Genomic DNA, 24,910 nt, shown 5'->3' on the forward strand with positions numbered 1-24,910 from the left:
CTGGGGCTGGAGAGATGCCTCAGTGGTTAAGAGCACTGGCTGCTTGCTCTTCAGAGGACCTGGGTTCAATTCCCAGCACCCACATGGCGGCTGTAACTCCAGCACCCTCAGACAGACAAACATGCAGGCAAAACACTAATGTACATAAAATAAAAATTAATGAATAAATTTAAAAAATCTTGCGTCCCTACCAGTACAAACAAACCAATCACTTTATATTCACAGAATGTAAAGGAAACCCATTTCATTAAACACTAGGATGCTCATTCATGGATTTGGGGTGATTTAACACGTTGCTCCTATTAACCAGCACTGGACCACTACTGGTTTTCCCTCTTCACTCCCTTTAAATCTGCATTCAGAACCTGAGGGGCAGGTGTTGTTTTAAGGTTTTTATTGCTGTGATGGAACACCATGACCAAAAAGAGCAAGTTGGAAAGGGGAGGATTTATTCGGTTTACACTTCCACATTGCTGTTCACCACCAAAGGAAGTCAGGACAGGAACTCAAACAAGGCAGGAACCAGGAGGCAGGAGTTGATGCAGAGGCCGTGAAGGAGTGCTGCTTACAGTACTGCTCTCCTGGCTTGCTCAGCCTGCTTTCTTTTTTTTTTTTTTTTTTTTTTTGGTTTTTCGAGACAGGGTCTCTCTGTGTAGCCTGGGCTGTCCTGGACTCACTTTGTAGACCAGGCTGGCCTCGAACTCACAGCGATCCGCCCGCCTCTGCCTCCCGAGTGCTGGGATTAAAGGCGTGCGCCACCACGCCCGGCTCAGCCTGCTTTCTTACAGAACCCAGAACCACCAGCCCAGCGATGGCACCACCCACAGTGGGCTGGTCACTCTCCCATTGAGAAAAGGCCTTACAGCTGGATCTCATGGAGGCATTTTCTTTCTGATGACTCTAGCTTGTGTCAAACCAGCCAGTACAGATACCAACACCAGAGAATGGACCTGCTCACTTGTCTCTAGGCACAGGCCTAGCAAAAGGTAGACAGACTTATTTTATGTGTGTGTGTAATATATTATATACATATATATGGGGGGTTTTACACAACTGGTTTTGCTATGTAGTCCAGGCTGGCTTGGCACTTACTACATAGGTAAGGTTGGTCTTGAACTCAGGGCAATCCTCCTGCCTCCGTCTCCGGAATAGTTGGAATTAAATGTGTGCACCACATCATCCGGTCAGATTTAAGTAATTTCAGTAACAGGACTCCAAGCTATTTTCTCTGTCTTGGAGCAAAGACTCCAACTCTCTTAACCTTTACTTTTTTTTTTTAATCCTCCTATGGACCTGTACTCTCGATCACGCCCTTGCTCAATATCCCACTGTACCTTCAGGCCTTTACAATAGCTGCGGAGTGGGCTTTATCCTCCAGACCACCCGCTCTCTTTCAGCACCGGCGGCAGCTGGAAGTCTTCACTGATCTCTTGGCTCTCAGCCCTGCCCCCATCAAGGATGGGAGGACTTCACTGCGCCCCCACCTCTTCCAGATGTCTGTCTGCCAACGACACCTCCCTCCCCGTCCCGCGCCGCCGCCGCCCCCAGTGTGGAGGATGATGAATGATGTGACCTTGCAGCCAGACTTGTGGGAAAGTGTTGATCCTTTGAAAAGAGAGGGAAAGGCAAGCGTGTGTGTGCGGAGTGGAGCCGCTGGGCTGCAGGAGTGTAAACACCCAGGTTCCCTCGGCTGCAACCACTTTACCTTCCCAGGAAGTGGTGAGAGAAGTGCTCCAACGATCCCTGCACTCCTTCGCTGGAATCGGGAAGCGTTTTTCCTCATTGACTTCAAGCCCCCCACTCCACTCAGGGGCTTCCCGTCGGCAAGACGGCCCTCAGGTCCTCCCTTAGGCTTCCTCTATCGCCAGTGCCTCTCAGGACTCCACTACACCCCAACACTGGGGGGGCGGAGCTGGCTCGGCTCCACTGTTCCTTTAAGGAGTTGGCTCCTCCCACCCCGCGGAATCGCGCTCTGACGCCGGATGACTGCAGCGAGTTCGAGATGTCTATGCAAATAAGTGGCCTCTCCCGGCCAATGGGGAGCGGAGGTGCCGGAAGCGCGGACCAATGGGGCGGGGGCGCTGGGGCTCACCATATAAGGAGCGGCCTCGCCATAAAAGGAAACATTGTATCTCTTTATATGGGGGGGGGAAGGGTTGGGGGATACCTCCGCCGCCAGCGCGTGGTCCCGGCCCCCTCCACCCGCGGTCTCCGCCGCGGCCAGCAGCCCCTGCCCCGCGGGGGACGCTGACGGCCGCAGGGCGCGCCTCCCCAGCACACGGACAGGGGGCGCTGCGCGCGGCCTGGGGCAACCCCGGCCGTAGGGGCAGGAAAGTGAGGGCCCAGGTCGGCCCGGGCGTGCAGGGGCTCCGGGTTCGCGGCGGCGGCGGCGAGAGCGGCTGTGGCAGCAGCGGGAGTGCCGGGTGGAACCGGGAAGCCGATGGCGGCGGCGGCGGCGGCCCCGATCCCTCGCTGACTTGCCCGTCCGCCCTCCTGCTCTGAGCGCCATGTTACCGAGCCAAGCTGGGACCGCGGCGGCTCTGGGCCGGGGCTCGGCCTTGGGGGGCAGCCTGAACCGGACCCCGACGGGGCGGCCAAGCGGCGGAGGCGGCGGTGGGACTCGCGGGGCGAACGGGGGCCGGGTCCCCGGGAACGGCGCGGGGCTCGGCCCGGGCCGTCTGGAACGGGAGGCTGCAGCGGCAGCGGCGCCCACCGCCGGGGCCCTCTACAGCGGCAGCGAGGGCGACTCTGAGTCCGGCGAGGAGGAGGAGCTGGGCGCCGAGCGGCGCGGCCTCAAGCGGAGTCTGAGCGAGATGGAGCTCGGCGTGGTGGTCGGTGGGCCCGAGGCGGCGGCGGCGGCGGCGGCCGCCGGGGGCTACGGGCCGGTGAGCGGTGCGGTGAGCGGGGCCAAGCCGGGGAAGAAGACCCGGGGCCGCGTGAAGATCAAGATGGAGTTCATCGACAACAAGCTGCGGCGCTACACGACCTTCAGCAAGAGGAAGACGGGCATCATGAAGAAGGTACCGGAGCCGGAGGTTGGCGCGCCCCGGGGAGACGCGGAGGGTGGGTGCGCTCTAGGGTAGCCCGGGAGCGAGACGCCGCCGAGGCGGAGGTGAGAGGCGGCGAGTCCGCAGGAGGTGTGTGGGAGGGGATGGTTGAACCCCGGCTGGACCAAAGGGGAGGGGCCGCCGGCGAAATAGGGGGAGAGGGGAGATGCTGCGGTGGTCCGCAGTCAAGGCAAAGGAGCGAGGTGGGAGTGACCGGTGCGCGGGAGACCGAGGGTCCTGGAGGAGTGAACAGGGGCCTGGCAGGAAGGTAGATAACCAGACCGCGGGGGTCAGCAGCAGGTCTGCTGTGTCCTGGTGTTCGGAAAGGGCGGTGGAGAAGGGAGCAGGAGGTTTGGAGAGGAGGCGGCAGGAGTTGGATGACAGCCGTGAGTGGGAGGAAAGGTGGGCATCGTTAGAGTTGTGCGGGCTTGAAGGACAGGCAGGAACCAGGTGAGGAAGCTAGGCGGGAGAACTGCTGCTTGCCTTGAGGAACAGCAAGCTGGGACCAAGTCCCGCCCTGGCCATGTGTCTAAGGTTGCTTTCTCTGGAGAGCATGTTGCCCGAAGGGCTGCCTGCAGAATCGCCTGCCTTTGGGACAAGGAGGATTTCCAGCGCTAGGGGCAAATCAGTGCATGGAATGTTGGGGGAAGTCAGGAAGATTTGCAGAGGTATCGGTTGCCAGCCGATAGCCTATAAAGAGTGGTGATGAAAGGTGGCATCTCGGAGTCTAGGAGATACAGGAAGGGCTGGAAGCGGAGGAACTGGGAAATAGCCCACAACCTGAGAACCAGAGTTGTTACGTGTTCCTTGTAAAAGCTGGACCTGCTTCCAAGGTGGGTTGTGCGACCTTAATTTAGCTGAGGATACCCCACTCCTGCGCTCATGGCAGAGTATCTGTTGCAAACTTAGCTTTCGTGGTTTTGGGGGCCTCTCTCTTATCAGTAATCCTTGATCATCTTGGAGAAGGCTTTGGGACAAGGTAGGAAGTACCTTTCTGTCCTTCCTTATCCTCCCATCCACGGCAAAGGCAAAGGGCATATAGTGTTACGGGGCAAAAGAAGTTAGACTGTGCCAACAGGTTAGAGCCTGTGCAGTTTTTCTGGCAGGGAACATGGGCAGTTTGGCACTGAGGTAGCTGTTACTACAAATGTGATGTGTATATTCTAGTGTGGTAGGGGCCTTGCTGTCCCGATGGACGACAGTGAGGAGGAAGCAGGCACCAAGAAGTGTTAGGCGATTGCTAGCTGGCTCCTTCAGTGTCCTCTCTGACGGTATGCATTCAATCCCTGCTGGGAGCTCTTCCTGTTTGCTTGGTGTGTCTGCAGTCAGTGGGACTGCCTCCTCAAGGACACAGGTAGATTTTGTACTTCCAGCTCACCTTCATGTCTAGATAGTAGGACCCTGGTACCGTCACTGGAGATGCAGGTCATCCTAGGAGTCAGCGCTGGAGATTATCGTATAATTTTCCCCAGGGAAGTAAAGAGGAAAAGTTTTGCTGACCTGCCCATCTCCCTCCCAACTCCCCAGGCCTATGAGCTGTCCACGCTGACAGGGACACAGGTGCTGTTGCTGGTGGCCAGTGAGACAGGCCATGTGTATACCTTTGCCACCCGCAAACTGCAGCCCATGATCACCAGTGAGACCGGCAAGGCGCTGATTCAGACCTGCCTCAACTCGCCAGACTCTCCACCCCGCTCAGACCCCACCACAGACCAGAGAATGAGTGCCACTGGCTTTGAAGAGCCAGATCTCACCTACCAGGTGTCAGAATCGGACAGCAGTGGGGAAACCAAGGTGTGTTGTTTGGGTCACCTGTGTAAAGGGGTGGGGGTCGGGGGAAGAGGGTCTCTTTCCCTTCTTGGCCTACTTCAAGTAAATAGATGCTCTTAGTGATGTGGAGTGGGACCAGGTTAGTGTTCCTTATCCTAGGAGACAGGTGTCCACCCTCCATTCCTGACAGGAGGCCGTCCCCCTAGATAAGCGGGCGGCCTCCGTGCCCATATAAGGCCGGTTCGGGCTCCACGCCGGCCTCCCGCCCGCAACCCGCCTGCCTGGCAAGGCCTTTGCATTCCTCCCGCCAGCTGTCTCCCCGCTGGGGGCGGGGGTGTAGCTTAGCCCTGCCCTCCTGGCAGGCTAGGAATAGGAAGGGAGCTCTCGGCGTCCAGGGTCCTGGGAACCCACTACTGTTGCTAAGCAGGCTGTCGAATTGGACAAGGGACCACCTTACTAGTGAGCCTCGTGCCGGGTGTTGGTGATACCGTGGCCTGAGCTTTTAGGGAGAGCATTGGCTAGCTACTAAGGATATCAGCTCCAGTTACGCCTCCCCCTTCTTATTCCTGGTAAGGAGAGAGGGGCGGGTTTTTCCTGCTTGCTGTCTGTGGAGCTCCACCTTCCGGGTGCTTAACAATTGACCAATGGAAGGAAGCAACACTGTTTGCCTTAGCAACGCCTCCACCAATCAAAGGCCTTGGGGACAGTTGCTTAGCAAACATCCCAGGGCTGACCCAGCCCGGCTTTTCGAATCCACTGTTTGCCTCAAGTCGGGATCTAGGCCTGGTGGCTTACTTCTCAAGCCCTGGCGTCTTCCTCGCTAACCTAATACCACAGGCCCTCTGAGGAGAGTACTCCAGGGTCCCCGTTGTGTTGGGTACCTGTAGCCTGCAGTCATCTCCAGGTGTGGGTACGCCTCATTTCTGTGCTTGTGGGTAAGGCCCTTGGCAGTTTGGCTAAAGTGCTTCACCGTCAAACCTTCATGAACTCTCTCAAACTATAAGTTCTTTGAAAATCTCAGCCTGGAGTCCGGCAGTTCAAAAGAATCCTTTTGAAGAGAACACAGGCTCAACCCTCTCATATTTGTAGAAGAGGAAATTAAGGCTCATAAAAGGGAAGTGATTATCTCAGCATCACCCACACAGTCACTGCCAGAGGCAGAAACAGACTGGCTGAGATTTGTACAGTTCACTGGGGCAGAGAATGCAGTTTTCATTGTAAGAGCCACATGTTTATTTGATGCTGCTGTAGCCAGGTGCTTTTCTCTAAGTGGCTTTAGGAATGCTAGCTGTTTAATCTTCTTAACAACTTCTGAGTTAAGGAGTTGTATTTTTTTCTTCTCTGTTTGTTTGTAATATTTATATTTTGAGACAAAGTCTCTCTGGAACTCTCTGTGTAGACCAGGCTCACTGAGCTCCTCCTGCCTCTGCCTCCTGAGTGCTGGGATTATAGGTGTGTGTCACCATGCCTGGCTTTATTTTTATAATTTTTAAAGTTGACGGGAGAGTCTCACAGTGTAGAATAGGCTAACCTTGAGCTCATGGCAATCCTTCTGCCTCAGCTTCCCAAGCGCTAAGATTCCTGGCTTTGCCACCGTAACCAGCACCAGCTTCATGTCTTGCATGGCATAGGCATAACTAGGTTTTTAACTGAAATGCCACTTTGGGCCTGAATTCTAATTCACACAAAGCTATTGCAGGGACGAGGTCTGTTAGAACTTACTGTTCCATCTCTACTCTGGGAATAGGACACACTGAAGCCAGCATTTACAGTCACCAACCTGCCGGGTACCACCTCCACCATCCAAACAGCGCCCAGCACCTCTACCACCATGCAAGTCAGCAGCGGCCCCTCCTTCCCCATCACCAACTACCTGGCACCAGTGTCTGCAAGTGTCAGCCCCAGCGCTGTCAGCAGTGCCAACGGGACTGTCCTCAAGAGTACAGGCAGTGGCCCTGTCTCCTCTGGGGGGCTTATGCAACTGCCTACCAGCTTCGCCCTCATGCCTGGTGAGTCACAGGGGCCGGAAGACGGTTGTTCTCTCTGGGACAAATTGAGGGTGTGTTAAGAGTGATTTTAGGTCTAGCACTGGGAGGATCTCTTTCTTTGATGAGAAAGGGGGTAAACATGGGTTAGAGCCAAAGAGAATCATCTTATCTCTTGTTGGAAGACAAGCGTTGTCCCGTGAGATCCCTGCTGCTGGTGTAGTAAGTTTCAGCTCTACGTTCTGGCCTGTGCCTCCATGGCTGTGGAGATAGTTGTGACTGGAGGGCAGATCATGTCCTTGGGGTTAAGGCTAGCTCAGGGTCAGCTGAAGAAGATGAAGCACAGCGTGGGGCAGGAGGAAGAGGGAAGTCACTTCGTGGGAGAGGAATTAGGAGCCAGTGTACATGCCTGGTGAGGGTGACAATGGCATAGGATGGAGCCCAAGTACAACCCTGTGTCTTCCAGGTGGGGCAGTGGCCCAGCAGGTCCCTGTGCAGGCCATTCACGTGCACCAGGCCCCGCAGCAAGCGTCTCCTTCCCGGGACAGCAGCACAGACCTCACGCAGACCTCCTCCAGCGGGACAGGTATCGGCTCCTATGCCCCGCCTTCCCACAGGAAGCCTAGCAATAGGCACTTAGCAGTATGTCTCTCCTGAACCGAGGACCCCAGGGGGTTAAATTTACTAAAATAGAAACTGGGGCTTTTGGTCTCCTCCTTATAGGACAGCTAGGTGAGCGTGACTGAGCTTTGAACCCTGCTCTGCAGTGGGGATGTGGAATCAAGCAAGGAGTAAAGAACCATTGGGAAAGTATTTGCTCAGGAACCAGCAAGGAGCATGCACTTGTCACCGTAGGGGCAGACACTATAGGTCTTACGTAGCTCTAATTCCTCCCAGTAGTCTTTGGTCATTTCAGAAACTATAGTGAACTCTGACGTGTAAGTTACTGTCATTCCAACCTTATTACACGTCACCTGAGTCCCTTCTGCTCTAGGGACTGGAATACCCCAGAACTTGGGGGAAAGCAGAGTCTCACATGTCACTTCAAACCCAGTGAGTCTGCACGTTAACAAGCTCCCTACTTTAACATTTGGGAAGTACTTGCCTCAGGGATGAGGAGGAAGAAGAGGAAGGAGGAAGGGACGAGGGAAAATGAAAAGTGAGTGATGGAGTTTCCTAAGAGAGAGGGGGTCCATCACTGTGATCCCAAGGCCTGGGAACAGAGCGCTGGATGGGTAGACAATCCCAGTCGAACATTAGCTGCCGAGCTCACAAGAAAAAGTTAGGCTCTCCCCCTCCCCCCCCCAAGCTGATAACATGGTTACAAAGATCCTAAAGGTTGGAATCCTGGGGCAGGATGAGGTACCAGTAGGGATCAGCTCCCTGATGTGTGTCTGTGTTTTCCAGTGACGTTGCCCGCCACCATCATGACGTCGTCTGTACCCACAACTGTGGGTGGCCACATGATGTACCCTAGTCCCCATGCAGTGATGTATGCCCCCACCTCGGGCCTGGCTGATGGCAGCCTCACCGTGCTCAATGCCTTCTCCCAGGCACCATCTACCATGCAGGTGTCCCACAGCCAGGTCCAGGAGCAAGGTGAGGGAAGGGTCAGGGCTGAAGAAAGGAGGACACCTCCCTCTTATGGCACTCATGTGTGCCCCAGCTCCAACACGGAGTTGTATTCTCACCCCTCACTTCTCGCTCCCAGGGCCCACACGTATTCCTGCACAAATACACAGGCTTGGGTACCATCACACTCACTGGACAGTTACACTTGTTCATTTGGACACTCATGCTCACTTAAGCCCTCACACCACAGACACCCTCATGCATTGCTGCACACACCCTTGGGCACGTGTCTGAGGCTTCCCAGTCACTTGTTTATGTCACGCTCTTCCAGTATCTAGAGATCCTCCTGAGCAAGTGAATGAGCATTTCCTGTGCTTTCCAATGCAGGTGGTGTCCCTCAGGTATTCCTGACAGCACCATCTGGGACCGTGCAGATCCCTGTTTCTGCGGTTCAGCTACACCAGGTAAGTGGGGAGGGTAGGTGGACCTCCCGCTGGCCCCACTCAGCCAGGCATCCCTAGCCAAGGGACCCTTCTGTTTCTGCTTAGACCTGTGTTGGACTGGCAGGCCAGCAGGGGGCGCCTGAGCCTGCTTGTCCAGCCTCCTACTTCCCATCCTCACGCCCCTCCTTCCCCACAGATGGCTGTGATAGGGCAGCAAGCTGGGAGCAGCAGCAACCTCACTGAGCTACAGGTGGTGAACTTGGACGCCACCCACAGCACCAAGAGTGAATGATCCGCCCGCCACCCTGGACAGACGGCCCAAGGGACGGCACCACTTATTTATTGTTGCCTTTTCACGTTTTCTTTACACACACGTTGACTGGCCGAAGGAGGGAGGCGGGGAGAAGGAGTGGGCAGCCACAGGACTATGCCCTCTCACTCCAGCCAAAGAAATGGGCCTGCCTGCCCTCCCCCTGCCCTCCCTCCCCCCCCCTCCCTGCTCTACCTACCCTGCTGTCGATGGTGGAGCTGCCCTCCCTCAGACCCCCTCGCCAGCTTGGCTCAGTGTTTGCTCTGAGTGTTAACTTACCCAGTGATGGGACAGTGCCCACTCTCCCACTCACAGGCCTTTTGTGGGACTGGGCACAGTGTCCCCCTCTGAGGAAGCATGTGGGGGCCCTCTTTTCAGCCTCTTGGTGACCTCTGGTTAGCTCTGTGTCTGTCACAGTCTGGGTCAAAAGAGCCCTGCCCCTGCCCCTCAGGGAGCCAGCTGGGAGAGATGGGGGCTTCCCTCACGGCGCCACCCTCTGCCCTGTCAGCTCCTGGATAGCGGGGCCTGTGCACTGGGCAGGTTATTGGGGCCACCTGCCCTGCCTTGCCACTCTGTTCCCATGGACCTCCAGGGGCTCTTGGGTTGGAGGAACCTTTAGTGTTCTCTTCTTCCCTTTGTCTTCCTCCCTTCTCCCAGCTGCTTTACTTAAAAGTTGATTTTGAACTTTTTATTTGAGGAGATGAAGTGAAAACAAATCTATAAATATATATTTTTAAAATATTTAACTTTTTTTTAATGGCGTTTTTCTCATCCCCCCCCTCCCTGCCCAAACTCCCCTTTCCTGGGGAGCCCTTACACTCCCTAGAACTGGCTGGGCCCCTGGGGACAGCCACCCCATGAGCTCGGGTCCACCAGTGTGTGTGTAGGGGAGATTCTGGGATTGCCCCACATCCTGGGTTCTTTCCAGGAGAAAGCTGGGGGAGGGAAGGGGAGGGTGATCACAGCTCTAGGCCTCTGTTGCCCTCTAGGGTTGTTGCTGGGAATAGGGAGACCAAATGTGGGGGTGGGGCGGGAGGGGGAGAGGTAGAAGAGACTGGTTTTATTTGTGCCACAGCATGGTCATTGCAGCCTTGTGCCACCCCCAGGCTTGCAGCTGCCTGGGGCCCAAGTTGCAGTGAGCAGGGTGGGGTCTGGGAGGAGGGGAGACACGGGAAAGGGCTCAGCAGTAGGAGCAGCTCTGGGGCTGACTGCAGCAGCGGGGGCCAGAAACCGGCAGCTCTCCCCAGAAGTGAGCAGCTACTGTAGCTTTTTAAATTAAGACAAAAAGCCTTGAAGAAAATGACTTTATTTTTCTAAGTGTAACCTCAGTATTTATGTAATTTGTACAGGGCCATGCCCCACCCCCTTAAGATCCCCTTAGGGACCTTGAGGGTGGGCTAGCGTAGGGGAGGGTATTTTACCCTGGGTCAGAGCCAGCCTACACCACCTGTATCCAGTAAAGGAGCATTTTCAGCAGGACAGTTGGGGTGGAGTGTCCTTAACCCCTGCTCGTGCCTTCAGTAGGACCGAGCCTGCTCTGTGCTTAGGTGCCGGTTGGGGAAGGTTTTATGCACAGCATAGGTAACCGGCGCTGCCCCGACCTCTAATCTCCATTGCTGTCTTCCCCAGCTGGGACGCCACCTTCCTGGGCTTTCTCCTGGAAATAGCTGGGGTGGCTATAGTTTTGGGTGGCTTTCAAGACTGGGGCATGGTAAATCAGGGGCGAGAGTGGGGGAGCTTGGGACTCAGGTCTGTAACTGCCCAGCCCCTTTCTCTGCCCTTGTTTCCGTCACTACCACTTACTCACTCGCTCGCCTCTCTCCCAACACGTGGGAGGAGCTGTTGGTCCTCCTCACAAAAGACAGATCCAGTGAGTGAATCAGGCAAAGTGCTTATGTGTGCTGTGTGATTGTGGCCTTGGGAGAACCTGCTTGTCAGGACGGAGGTGGCATTTCCATGTGCAGCAACCCTTGGTGTTTCCCTTCCTAAGTGGCTCTAGGGTGTGTGTGTGCCTGTGTCAGAGTGAGTGTCTGTGTGTGTGGGGTGTGTGTGGGTATATCAGTGGTTTCTACTCCTGGGATGTTGGCCCAGGAATAGTGGACATGGTCACATCCTATGTACAGAGCTTTCTTTTGTATTAAAAAAAAAATACTCTTTCAATAAATGTATCATTTTTGTGCACAGACTGGGGTCTTTGGCCTTGTCTTTGGGATCTTTTCAGCATAGGGAGGGAGGAGTGAACACAAAATCCCTTAAATTCTGCCCCCAAAATCAGGGTGCAGTCTTTCATGACTGAAGAAATCTAGCCTGGGACTCTTGCTGTGAATGGTTTGGCTAGCAGCCCTCACACAGATGTACATGCAGTCAAAACATTAATGTACATAAAATAAAAATAAATATTTAAAAAATAGAAGCCAGATGTTGCATTCCTAGAATAAAGCAGCCTTTAAAAAAAAAAGTCAAAGTGGCAGAATAACCTAAAACTGCAGTGTTTGGGGAGTGCTGGGAAACAACACACACACACACACACACACACAAAACACACACACACACACACACACACACACACACACACACACACACACACACACACACACACACACACACACACACACACACACACACACACACACACACACACACACACACACACACACACACACACACACACACACACACACACACACACACACACACACACACACACACACACACACACACACACACACACACACACACACACACACACACACACACACACACACACACACACACACACACACACACACACACACACACACACACACACACACACACACACACACACACACACACACACACACACACACACACACACACACACACACACACACACACACACACACACACACACACACACACACACACACACACACACACACACACACACACACACACACACACACACACACACACACACACACACACACACACACACACACACACACACACACACACACACACACACACACACACACACACACACACACACACACACACACACACACACACACACACACACACACACACACACACACACACACACACACACACACACACACACACACACACACACACACACACACACACACACACACACACACACACACACACACACACACACACACACACACACACACACACACACACACACACACACACAGGAATGGGTACTTTACCCAGGCTGCGGACTCTCGCGGCTAGTACGCATGCTCTCCTCACGCGCCGGCTTGCAGAGCTCGCTCGCTGTGGGCCACGGTAGGACCCGTAGTCGCCCGGCCGTGCGTGCGCCCGGCGTGTGACCCGGAAAGGAGCTGTGGAGGAGGCGGGCCGAGCTGCGGGAACCGCTGCTGGGTGACAGCGAGGGTGGAGCGGGGCGGTGAGAGGTGAGAAGACAGTTCTGCTCCGACCGTCCCCTTCCTCAACCCCTTCCACGTCCCTCATCCCTTCCTCTCGGACTAGAGAGGGAAGTCGGGTCCGCTTGCCCACTCAGCTCGCGACAGCGCCTCGCCATCCTCACCCCGCCCACCAGGCCATTCCCAGCGTGGTGTTGGACCCGCTCCGCAGTCTCTCGCTGGAGTCTAGTGTGGATGCGATCATGATGCTTTCTGTTCTCAGTCCCCGCCGCCAGGCATCACCTTCACGCCTCCATTTACAGCTTCTGGTCTAGACCCTCCCTATGGCGCTGCCGCCCCCATCCGCTCTCTCCTCCACCCGCGCCCCCGCCCCCTTCCATCCCCAGGCCTAGGGGATGATTTGACTTGGCCTGGTGTTAATCAACAGCCATTATGGCATCAATGGTTATCTCCAAGCCTTCCATGCTAAGCGGGACTCCAGCCCCATGGAGGTTCACATAGCATTTGACTCTTCCTCCTGCTTGTCTTCTGTCGGTGTTTCCTGACATAACGCCTGCCCTGACCATTCTCATCACAGCTCTTTATCTAGGATATGCCTTCTGTTTTTACTTTCTCCATTGCATTGCTTAAAACCACACAAACCTTTTTCTGATCACTTTATAATATTCTGCCTTAATAGTCTTTCTTATTGATGTCTGCAAGCAACTGACCCCATCCAAGAATAGTATTAGGTTATGTTGTAATACATTGTTTACTGAGCAGTTTATTTGCTTGAGGATGTTCAGTTTTCTTTTTTGTTGTTGTTGTTGTTTTGTTTTTCTTAAGACAGTCTCGCTGTGTAGTTGGGGTTGGCCTGGAACTTCCTGTGTAGCACAACCTAGCCTTGGAATTTGTGATTCTTTTTACCCCGACCTCCTGAATATCAAGATTATACACAGGCAAGTGCCAGCACACCAGGCTTAAATTCATAGACTTTATGAAAGAGATTTATGAGCCGGGTGTAGTGGTGCACATCTTTAATCCCAGCACTTGGGAGGTAGAGGCAGGTGGACCGCTGTGAATTCTACTAAGGGAGTCCAAGGCAGCCAAGGTTGCACAGAGAAACCCAGCCTCGGAAAAAAAAACAACCAACCCACCAACTAACCAACTAAACCAAAGAGAGAGAGAGAGAGAGAGAGATTGATTGATGGGACTGGGGATGTAGGTAGGTGCTTACCTAGCTTCCACGAAGCCTTGGGTTCCCTCCCCGCCACCCACATAGTGCGGGCGTCCATCCATCTGGAACTCCAGTTCCACGACATCTAACGCCTTCTTTTGGCCCCAAGGGCATCAGGCATGCGAGCGGTTCACAGACAAGCGCACAGGCAACAAATATATTTTTGGTTTTTCCAGATAGGGTTTCGCTGTGTAGCCTTGGCTGGCCAGGACTTGCTTTGTAGACCAGGCTGACCTCGAACTCCCAGAGATTTGCCTGCCTCTGCCTCTCCAAGTTCTAGGATTACAGGTGTATGTCTCCTTGCCCAGCTTTTATTATATATATATATTTTTTTCTAGAAAGAGATTTATTTTTATGTGCATGAGTGTTTTCCCTGCATGTATGTATATGCAAAACCCTTGGAGGCCAGAAGAGGGCGTCGGAACCTTGGAATTGGAGTTATAGATGGTCTTGAGCTGCCATGTGGGTTCTGGGTACTGACCCTGGGTCCTCTTGTTGAGCAGCAAATGCTCCTAACCCCCACCCCCACCCCCATCTCATCAGCAGTCCCCCACCCCCACCCCAGTGCTAGGGACTAAACTCAGGGCCTCTCACACACTGGAGAGGTACATTGCTTTTGAGTTCTAGCCCTACCTGAAATGTTTTTATGTTGTCTCCTTGCTCTTTTCACACCATTCTTCTCTTCTATAGTACATACCTTATGTAACTATAACTACTTGTTTATTCTGGCCTATTCTCTGTCTTTTCTGCTTCTGCTCTAAACCACCTACCCCATTTATGCTGCAAGATACTATCACATTCTGTGTAGTCATTTCCTCTTTCACAGACTGCCTGCCTTTCTCCTTGTGTATCCCAGAAGAGCAGGATGGTAGGAGAGCGATGCGCAGGGGACCTTGTGGTGCCCTTGGGGCCCCGGCTGCAGGCATACCCTGAGGAACTCATTCGACAGAGGCCTGGGCATGACGGGCATCCTGAATACCTCATCCGATGGAGTGTCCGCAAGTGTGGGGAAGAGGGCAAAGTGAGCACAGAGGAAGACAAGACGGAGCACCTCCTCATGTGGCTGTCAGCCCCCGAGGTCTACGCCAACTGCCCCCTGCTGTTACGGGAGCGCACACTAGCTAAAGGGCCTCAGTACGAAGCTGCTGGAGAGTTGGGAAGCTTTCCTCGAGACCCAGGCGGCCTGGATGAGTTGGCGATGGCAGAGATGGAGGCCGATGTGCGGGCACTGGTGCGCAGGGCTGCCAGGCAGCTGGCAGAAGGTGGCCCGTCAAGCCTGACGGCTGCCGTGCTTCACACCATCCATGTGCTCAGTGCCTACGCCAGCATCGGGCCTCTCACCAGAGTCTTCAGGGAGACGGGAGCCCTTGATTTGCTTATGCAAATGCTGTGCAACCCGGAGCCTCAGATCCGCAGGAGTGCAGGCAAGATGCTGCAGGCGCTGGCAGCCCATGATGCTGGTAAGAGATGGGAGGGGGGGAGGAGGGTTGGGAGGGAAGCACTGGAGAGAATGGGGCCACAAGGAATAAGGAAAGAGACAGCAGAGAGTTGCCAACCGTTACTTAACAGGAACAACTCACGGGGAAAAGAACCAGAGATGCTGAGTGATTAATGGTACACACAGGACAAAAGAGCACAGGGTTTATCCCTCAGAGAATAAAGCAGGCATATTTGCACCTGTCGAATATTTGAGATGTATATCTGTTGGTTGTGAAATTAGTATGCAGAAAGTTACAGCCAACTTTAAAAGCAAATTAAAATATCCGCACACCATTGGGCATAGCTGTGCATGCTTGTAATCCCAGCCCTCAGGAGGCAGACACAGGTAGAGCTCTGCGAGTTCAAGGCCAGCCTGGTCTACATGAGATCCAGGACAAACAGAGCCATACAGTGAGACCCTGTCTTGAGAAAGCAAACAAAACAGACAAATACTATATATACCTCAGTACATAGAACTTAGTAATTGTAACTGTGGTAACACGATGTTATGTTTCAGCTCTGCATGTGTACGTATTTGTGCTAGGCTACATGTAAAGTTTATTTCTTGCTTTGGGTCTCAGTCCCAGAGAAGATTAAAAGCTCTGTGTGACTCAGGACTGTGGGTTAGCAGCTGAGCAGCCTGGAGAAGGTTCTGGGGACTGAGGAAAAGATGGGACCTGGATATGGCTTTCAGGGAGTCGGGCTCACGTCCTCCTGTCGCTGAGCCAGCAAGACGGCATCGAGCAGCACATGGACTTTGACGGCCGATGCACCTTACTGGAGCTGTTTGCAGAGACCACGTCCACGGAGGAGCACTGCATGGCCTTCGAGGGCGCCCATCTTCCTCAGGTACCGCAGCGGCTGTACAGGAGCACAGTGCCTCAAGCTAGAACTCAGGGCTGTGGGAAGCACCTGAGCAGCCCGGAGACCCGAAGTAAAGGCTCATTGTAGCCGGTTTTTTGCTACTTTGTAGGTTCCTTTTTCCTCTCTTCCCCCCTTCTCCCTGAGCTAGAGAGGAGGGACACAAGGACAGAAGGGAAAGGGGGAACAGTTATCATTAGACAACTTCCGTCTGATTAGGGGCGTCGAGTTCCTCAGGCAGGTTTGATCTTTGCTATCAGGACATCTGATTTCTTCTTCTTCTCTCTCTCTCTCTTTTTAAAATTATCTTTTTATTTATTTATTTTATGTATATGAGCGTTCTATCTGCATATACATCTGCATGTTACAAGAGGGCATCAGATCACATGGTTGTGAGCCACCATTTGGTTCCTAGGAATTGAACTCAGGACCTCTGGAAGAGCAGTTGAGCCATCTTATCTCTCCCGCCCCTTGATGACCCCTCATTTTTTTTTTAAATGTGCATTGGAGTTTTGCCTGCATGTATATCTGTGTGAGCGTGTCAGATCCCCTGGAACTGGAGTCACAGACAGGTGTGAGCTGCCATGTGGGTGCTGGGAATTGAACCTGGGTCCTCTGGAAGAGCAGCCTGTGCCCTTAACCTCTGAGCCATCTCTCCAGATCCCTCGGGGTTTTTGTTTTTTGTTTTTTTGTTGCCCTCACCTGATGCAACTACTTGACAAACAGCATCCAACCATCAACCAGCCAACAGCAACAACAGCAACAGCAACAGCAACAGCAAGTCCACTTCTTGGGGACCTAGCATTTATATACCCTCTGAAAAGTTCCCAGAATTCCAAAAGTTACAAACTCGCAGAAACAATCTGCAGCTGGCAAAATCACAGTCACCTGCTCAGACTCTTATCCCCACATCTGGGATTAAAACAAAAACATATTTCCATACTATTTCTGTGTGTTTTTTAAAGAAACCAAAATTACAAAATTCTCACTACAGTTCATGACCCCTTCTCAACCTCTTCCATTTAGAGTTTCTTTCTTTTTTTCTTTCTTCTTGTTGGTTTTTTGAGACAGGGTTTCTCTGTGTTAGCCTTGGCTGTCCTGGACTTGCTTTGTAGACCAGGCTGGTCTTGAACTCACAGCGATCCGCCAGCCTCTGCCTCCCGAGTGCTGGGATTAAAGGCGTGCGCCACTACGGCCAGCCCAATTAAGAGTTTCTAATGCCAGAACTAAGAGCAGGATCTGAGAAGGCAGTTCAGCAGGTGAGGCTGTTGCCATAGAAGCATGCTGACCAGAGTTTGGGTCCTCAGAACCCACACTACACTGGGTGGTTTGTAGCAGCCTGCCTCTAGTCCCAGCATACAAGAGACAGAGAGAGGGGATCCTCCAGGCGCGTTAGCTAGCCAGATCAGCTGAAGTGGTGAGCTCTAGGTTCAGCCAGAGGTTGTCTCGATGTGTAAGGTGATCAAGGAAGACACCTCATATCAACCTTAGGTCACCATGCCTCTGTGCACACATGCACAGGTACCCACACATACATGTGCCACATACACACACCACACAAAAACAAACACTAGAATCTGTGTTTCATTTAAGATAATTCCTTTATGGGCCAGAGAGATGGTTATCCAGTTAAGAGCAATGGCTGCTCTTCCAGAGGACCCACATGGTGACTAACAACTATCTGTAACTCTAGGTCCAAGAGATCTAAGTGACCTCTTCTGGCCTCCACAGGCATCAGAAACAGTGGTACACAGACATACATACAGGGGAAACACCCATGCACTGAATTTATTTATTGTTTTTTTGAGACAGGGTTTCTCTGTGTAGCCTTGGCTGTCCTGAACTCACTTTTTAGACCAGGCTGGCCTCGAACTTACAGTGATCCACCTGCCTCTGCCTCCCTGAGTGCTGGGATAAAGGTGTGCACTACCACACCTGGCTCATATTTTTTTAAAAAAATAATTCCTTTCTGTTTCTTAGACAGCTCTGATAAATACAGGCCTAGGAGCGAGGTCCTCACATTTGTCTATAGAGGAAGGCACTGAGGGGCAGAGGACAGAGCCAGGCGGAGAGGGACTTAAGCTAAGGCTTGTGTCTTCCAGATCCCCGGCAAGCTGCTGTTCTCCCTGGTGAAGCGCTACCTTTGTGTCACTTCTCTGCTGGACCAGCTGGACAACAGTCCAGAGCCAGGGCCCGAGGAGCAAAGCTCTCCAAGTCGGGGACACCGGGAGCTGGAGTTCAGCATGGCAGTGGGCAGCCTCATTTCAGAGCTAGTGCGGAGCATGGGCTGGGTCCGGAACCTCAGTGAGCAGGGCGCTTTACCGCCTCGGCCAGCCAGGTCCATCTTTCAGCCCTGCATTTCAGGCCCTCCCCTGTTACCGCCCACCATCGTCACTCTTCCCAAGAAGCCAGGGCGGGCCTTCCGCCGGCGCTCAGAATTTTCCAGCCGGAGTGGTTACGGTGAATATGTTCAGCAGACAGTGCAGCCCGGCATGCGAGTTCGGATCCTGGATGATTACGAGGAGATCAGTGCTGGGGACGAGGGCGAGTTCCAGCAGAGCAACAGTGGTGTGCCTCCTGTGCAGGTGGGGTCAGCCAGTGTGGGACACTATAAGATTTATTCTGTGGTGGCGGTGGGGTAGCTAGGAGGTTCTGATATGCCACCCAAGGAGAAAACCCCCCAGGCATGCCCTGAGGATAACTCAGGTGATAGAAAGCTTGCCTAGGGTATATGATAGCCTGGGTTTGACCTGCAGCATCACAGAAAACTGGGTACAGAAGCTGTTACAAGCTTGCAGTCTCAGCACTGGACAGGTAGAAGCAGGAGGATTGGAAGTTCACGGTCATCCTTGGCTACATAGCAAGCTTGAGTCTAGCCTTGGATACATGAGACTTTGTTTCAATAACAGAAAGAAAGAAAGAAAGAAAGAAAGAAAGAAAAAGAAAGAAAGGAAGGAAGGAAGGAAGGAAGGAGGGCCAGACGTGGTAGCATGGCTTTAAGCCTAGCACTCAAGAGGGAGAAACTGGCAGATCTCTGTAGCTTTGAGGCCAGTCTGGTCTCCATGGCAAGTCCAGCCAGAGATGCACAATCATCATCATCATCCAGTATGACAATGATGATGAGAAAGAAAGAAAGAAAGAAAGAAGCTGGCTGTGGTGGCACACACCTTTAACCCCAGCAGTCGGAAGGCAGAGACAGGCAGCTCTGTGTGAGTTCCAGGCTAGCCTGTTCTACAAAGTGAGTCCAGGACAGCCAGGACTACAAGAGAAACTCTGTCTCAAAAAAAACCAAAAAGAAAAAGAAAAAGAAAAAACCCTCTGTTGTGGAGTGGTTATTAAAAAGTATCAATACATGAGAGGGTTCAAATTTAGACGTCAGAGAAAATTTGGTGGGGTAGGTGGGCTGTGAGGTCATGGGGACTGGTACCCAGGAGGCAGGAGTGATACACCGAGATCCCTCCATTGTCAGCAGAAGATGCTGTGTAGTGTGCGAGTAGAGGCCACGCAGGTAGGAAGGAAGACACGGCCTCTCACTTCCCGTATTGGCAGGAAGCCTTTAGCTCTGTTGAGATCTATCAAGGCCTAGCCAGTTGTGGTCAGGCCTAGAGCTCAGGGGGCTGCATCCTCTCTCCTCTTCCGGCCACCAGGTCTTCTGGCAGTCAACTGGCCGCACCTACTGGGTACACTGGCACATGCTGGAGATTCTGGGGCCTGGGGATTCAGCTTCAGTGGCTGCGGAGAAGAGAGCAGGGCCAACCATCCTAGACACAGGTGAGCCCGAGTGAGGCCGTGGATAGCATGTTTCCGAGTGGAGGCTGCTCCCGAGGGTTCAGAAACTGACTTATCGCTACATCCTTAGCAGCGGTTCCCTCCTGGGACCGGAAGCCCGCATATGGCCTCTACTCGCTGCCGTACCTCCAGCCTGAGCCCCTGAAGAATGAAGAGGCAGGGTACCTGACCCAGGCAGAGTGGTGGGAGCTGCTTTTCTTCATCAAGAAGTTGGACTTGTGTGAGCAGCAGCCAATTTTGCAGAATCTACGTGAGAAACTGGATAAGGTAGCAAAGGCCTGCGCTGTCTGGGCTGAGCATGCGCGCTCCAGGGGAAGGTCTAACTGTGGGATGTCGCTTAGGAGGAGGAGCTAGTGGCTGAAGCCTGCGGAGGAGGCATGCTTTGAGGGTCTAGAAGGAAGAAGATAGGAGCAGAAGGCAGGGGTGACTTTTTCATGACTGTTTCTAGGAGCTTTGTGTTTGTCCCTAAAAAGGATACTCTTTGTATTGACAGGCCGCAGGTGAGAAGGCCCTGGGTGAGATCTCTGTGCCCACAGAGATGGCTGAGGGTGTCCTGCAGGTCCTCAGTAACCGCTTGGAGGGCAGCAACCTCTGCGACCTGCTCAGCTCCCGCATCTATACCAAGTATGGCCTCCTACCTGAGGAACTTTGCAGCCTGCCCTCATCACGAAGTCACTCTAGTACCCCAGAGGCAGAGGAGGAGCTAAAGTCAGCTACTAGCTTCTCAGAAGAAGAGGAGCCCTACAAGGCAAAGGCTGTACCCCCAAAGGCAGAGGCAGAGCCTGGTGGTGCAAAGGCGGAGTCCCCCAAAGCACAGAGTGATTCCCAGCTGTTTAATCAGCTTCTGGTGACAGAGGGGATGGCCCTGCCCCCTGAAACACAGGAGGCGGCTTCTGGTAAGTTGGATTCTGGGAGGGGAGTGACGTTTTGGAACCAGTAGGTTGGGTGGCTAGGAGGGGGTGGGGGGGGGGCTGCTGCTGAGCTTGGGGCCAAGCGAATGGGGGGAGCAAAGGAACTAGAGGCTCCCACACTGCCCAGAAGATCTTGTCCCAACAAGGGGCCGGGCAGGTTGGCACCACTAAAAAAGCACGGGTAAAAGGAACACCCCTGAAGTTGCATTGAGTGGTGAGGTCTGGTGAGGTTGGTAAGGCTGTCCCCCTACCCCAACAATAGGGAAACAAGAAGGAGAGATGGGCCCCCAAAACTCCCATCAGGACTGAGTAAGTAGCCCCTGTGTCCAGGAGGAAGGAGGTGGGTCACCCTGATACCAAATTGACTACCTGGGGCTCCCTGTTTGAGATGGCAGTGGTCAGGCCAAGGGAGCCCTGGTCATGCATAGCCAGGCCTAGGAGGTTGGCTGCAGGGCCCAGTAGGAGTGGGCAGAGTGGAGGGGAAACCATGGAGGAAGGGCCCTTCGTAGGAGAAAGCCTTGAAAGCACCCGAGTGTCTCTCCCCGTGAGCTTGGCTGTATCTGACTGATAGCCACACTTTCTTCAGCTTTATGGAAGAGTCTGTTTCACAGATATTTCCGTCTCGAGTGTGTAAATGCTGAGCTACAGTAGTGAATGCCGTTGCTAGATAACATGACTGGGCTTGACTTTTACAAACTTGCAGCTTGAAGGAACAGTTGTTTTACCCACTGCCTTTCCCTCACTAATTACAGAAATGGCCAGAGCCTTGCAGGGTCCTGGTCCACGCAGCTCCCTGGATCAGCATGTGGCAGCGGTCCTGGCCACTGTGCAGATCTCCAGCCTGGACACAAGCCTGCAGCTCTCGGGCCTCAGTGCCCTCTCCCAGGCTGTGGAGGAGGTCACTGAGCGGGACCACCCTCTGGTCCGTCCTGACAGACCCTTGAGGTTAGCATGTTGCAGAGGGAAGATTTTGGGTTGAAGCTGCAACCAGTAAGGATGGCGGAAGGAGGGAAAGAGCAATGGGATCCAGAACTAGAAAGGCTGAGGGTGGAGGGAAGAGCGAGGCGGGCAGAGGAGCAGGGGGGCAGGAGGCCGGGTGATGCAGTGCTTTTTGAGCACTCCTGAGAATTCTCGTGCATGGTTTCACTAAGTCTGTCTACCGCCACAGAAACAATGGTGCCATTAATCCAGTATTAGTAATGTTAGCATTATAGTTCGCATGAGAAAACTGAGGATTTTAGTAATTTGCTCAGAGTTCTACAGATAGCAGAGGCAGGATCCAAACCTAGTTCCTTTCAGCTCTAGTGCTTTTTTTTCCCTTTTCTTTTCTTTTTTAAATTTTTCTCAAGCCAGTGTGGTGGCACGTGCCTAATGCTAGCCCTCAGGAGGATCATGAGCTGCACAAACGTTGTCTACATTTTTTTCTCCTTTTTTTTTCTTCTGTCCTTACTTCTTTCTTTTTTTAAACTTTTATCTGTTTTCTTTATTATACATGCATGCTATCATTTTAAAACAGCTGTTTTTATAAAGAATATTGGATGAGTCAGGTGGTGGTGGCTCACGCCTTTAATCCCAGCACTTGGGAGGCAGAGGCAGGCAGATTGCTGTGAGTTCAAGGCCGACTTGGTCTACAAAGTGAGTCTGGGACTCCCAGGGCTACACAGAAAAACCCGTCTCGAAAAACCAAATAAATAAATAAAAAATAAAAGCCTCACTGGGGCGGCGCGTACCTGTCTATAATCGCATAATACAGGAGTCTGAAGCAAATTTGAGGTCAATCTGGAAAGAAAGAAAAAAATTAGAGTGGGTTAGTTAGAAAGAGAAAGGAGCGGAAGGAGGCAGCCCTGTACTCTCTGAAAGGGCCTACAATCCTGGATCAAAATTTGGGAGACAGAGGCAGGCGGATCGCTGTGAGTTCGAGGCCAGCCTGGTCTACAAAGTGAGTCTAGGACAGCCAAGGCTACACAGAGAAACCCTGTCTCGAAAGACAAAACAAAACAAAACAAACAAATAAAAACCTGATGCAGCCCAGGCATAGTGGTGCACAGCTTTAATCCCAGCACTCAGGAGGCAGAGGCAGGAGGATCTCTGTGAATTTGAGGCCAGCCTGGTCTACTGAGTGAACTCTAGCACAGCCAGTGCTGTTACGCTGAGAAACCCTATTAAAACAATTTTTTAAGTGCTATTATTTGGGTGGAAATGGCATGTCATATGTGTTCTAGCATCTAGGGTCACACTCTTTTGTGGCATTTCTGTGTTCCCACTTAGTGTCTCTTAGGGGACTTTTCGATGTCAGTCTTCACCGAGCTGTGTACTGTCTTCACCGATGTGTGGAACTGTTATATGCTGCGGCCCAGCTCAAGGACACTGCTCTCTTGTCTCCATTTCCCTTCCCTTGACCAGCACAGCACTGCTTTTTAATGGATCAGATTGGCACATTGATAAATGTGTCTGTGTGTGTGCGTGTGTGTGTGCGCACGCGCGCGTGTGGGTGCACATGTGTTGTGGCATTTATGTGGAGGCCAGAGGAAGACTTGAGCAAGCTGGTTCTTTGCTTTCCACCATGGGTCTTCTGGGTATCAAATGTGGGTCATTGGGCTTGGTAGCATGTGTCTTTTTGGGTTTTCCTGTGTAGCTTTGGCTGTCCTAGACTCACTTATGTAGACCAGGCTGGCCTCGAACTCACAGCGATCCACCTGCTTCTGCCTCCTGAGTGCTGGGATTAAAGGTGTGTGCTACCGTAGCAGGTTCTTTATACACAGAGCCTGTCTGTGTTAATTTCTTAGTTCTGATGATGTTAAGCACATTTGTATGTATTTGTCATGTTTCTGCTTTCATAAATATCTTTTTTCTCACTTTCATTGAGCTGTTTCCTTTTTTCTTATAGATTTAAAGGCATTATTATATTATTTTGTTATCTGTGTTCAAAACATTTTGTCTGTGTATTTTTTTAAAGATTTATTTATTTATTTATTTATTTATTTATTGTGTATACAGTACTCTGCCCGCATGTGTGCCAGCACACCAGAAGAGGGCACCAGATCTCCCCACAGATGGCTGTGAGCCACCATGTGGTTGCTGGGAATCGAACTCAGGACCTTTGGAAGAATAGCCAGTGCTCTTAACCTCGGAGCCATTTCTCCAGTCTGTTGTCTGTGTATTTTTAAAAAAATCACATTCACTTTTTGTGTTCATTTTTGTGATCCCAAGAGAATAACCACTTGGTGTAAATAGAGGCAGTGGAGATGCCGTTACTCTCAGCACTGGCGGCAAAGTTTTTAGGTTTCTATAGCTTTCAACTTCTTATAGCGTCTAAATTTTTCTGTCCTATTAAGAAAGTCCATTCTTGGGCTGGCAAGGTGGCTCAGCAGTTTAATATACACTGGTCTAGTGGGGACGCCATTTAATTCACAGCACCCACAGCAGGATGCTCACACCTTCCTGTAAACTCCAGCTCTGGGGGATTTAATGCCCTCTCCTGGCCTTTGTACTCACACAAAAATAAAAATAAAACCTTAAAAAAAAAAAAGAGTCCATCTATTGCAGGGTTAGAAAATGTATAGCTTTTTGGCGTGTTTGTACACTTGTGTGTGTGGCTGTGCGCAAGGAGGTTGTGCACTGGTCAAATGTTGGCTATCTTCTTCAATCTCTTTTTGTCTTACCTTTTGAGACAGCCAGAACTCTCCGACCTGGCTAGGCCTGCTGAGCAGCCCCAGCCCCAGGGTCCTCCCGCCTCTGCCTCCCAGGTTCCCAGCTTTCTCATGGGGGCTCTGGAGACCTAGAGTCAAGTCTTGAAGTTTGTAAAGCAGGCACTTCACCACTGAGCCATCCTCCTTCTGGAAAACTACTTTTTTTTCTGAATACACCTATTCTTTATATATATATGTGTGTGTGTGTATGTGTGTTTGTGTATGTGTATTCAAATTTGACTGGAAATTTATTTTTGTAAGTGTAACCTCTACTGTTTTTCAAGTGGACAGCAGGATGTCCCTTTGATGTTGGAGGCTGAACCAAGGCTTCACACACGCGAAGCCAAGCACGTGTTCTCTCTGAGCTACAGCCCTCAGAGGATGGGTTCGCTGTTTGTTTGGAGGATTTTATTTTATGTCACTTTTTGGCTTTTTAACTTTTG

The 24,910-nt window shown here is 52.2% G+C and overlaps 2 protein-coding genes and 1 long non-coding RNA gene across 10 annotated transcripts in view; 2 read left to right on the top strand and 1 right to left on the bottom strand.

The window, feature by feature from the left end:
- Nucleotides 1-429: 429 nt before the first annotated feature.
- LOC311580380 lies at nt 430-1,966 on the bottom strand. The gene is made up of 2 exons (XR_014773445.1): nt 775-1,966; nt 430-595 (listed from the first exon to the last, which is right to left on the bottom strand). It is a non-coding gene; the product is annotated as an uncharacterized lncRNA (long non-coding RNA).
- A 190-nt stretch (nt 1,967-2,156) lies between these two features.
- Nucleotides 2,157-11,312, top strand: SRF (serum response factor). Of its 2 annotated transcripts, XM_084751914.1 has the most exons (7): nt 2,160-3,020; nt 4,575-4,841; nt 6,565-6,826; nt 7,269-7,388; nt 8,210-8,401; nt 8,762-8,838; nt 9,014-11,312. In XM_084751914.1, exons 1-7 carry the CDS (start codon nt 2,508-2,510, stop codon nt 9,107-9,109), a joined length of 1,527 nt encoding a protein of 508 aa, XP_084608040.1. In that variant the 5' UTR covers nt 2,160-2,507; the 3' UTR covers nt 9,110-11,312. The 2 variants fall into 2 exon arrangements, with proteins under 2 accessions (XP_084608041.1, XP_084608040.1); XM_084751915.1 differs by lacking the exon at nt 8,210-8,401 and having other exon boundaries at nt 2,157-3,020.
- A 1,083-nt stretch (nt 11,313-12,395) lies between these two features.
- Nucleotides 12,396-24,910, top strand: part of CUL9 (cullin 9) — a 40,876-nt gene continuing 28,361 nt past the window's right edge. For 2 of the 7 annotated variants that reach the window (XM_084755028.1, XM_084755030.1), the window contains exons 1-8: nt 12,401-12,552; nt 14,595-15,198; nt 15,912-16,066; nt 18,181-18,663; nt 19,726-19,849; nt 19,938-20,134; nt 20,361-20,763; nt 21,531-21,723. In XM_084755028.1, the coding sequence (XP_084611154.1) occupies nt 14,604-15,198; nt 15,912-16,066; nt 18,181-18,663; nt 19,726-19,849; nt 19,938-20,134; nt 20,361-20,763; nt 21,531-21,723 (2,150 nt within the window). In that variant the 5' untranslated portion in view covers nt 12,401-12,552; nt 14,595-14,603. Of the gene's footprint in view, nt 12,553-14,594; nt 15,199-15,911; nt 16,067-18,180; nt 18,664-19,725; nt 19,850-19,937; nt 20,135-20,360; nt 20,764-21,530; nt 21,724-24,910 lie in introns of all 7 variants that reach the window. The other 5 variants (XM_084755033.1, XR_014774031.1, XM_084755029.1 and 2 more) reach the window with 5 other exon arrangements.

This window comes from Acomys minous (assembly GCF_964271855.1).
Source record: "Acomys minous genome assembly, chromosome: 13".
Classification (NCBI taxonomy): domain Eukaryota; kingdom Metazoa; phylum Chordata; class Mammalia; order Rodentia; family Muridae; genus Acomys; species Acomys minous.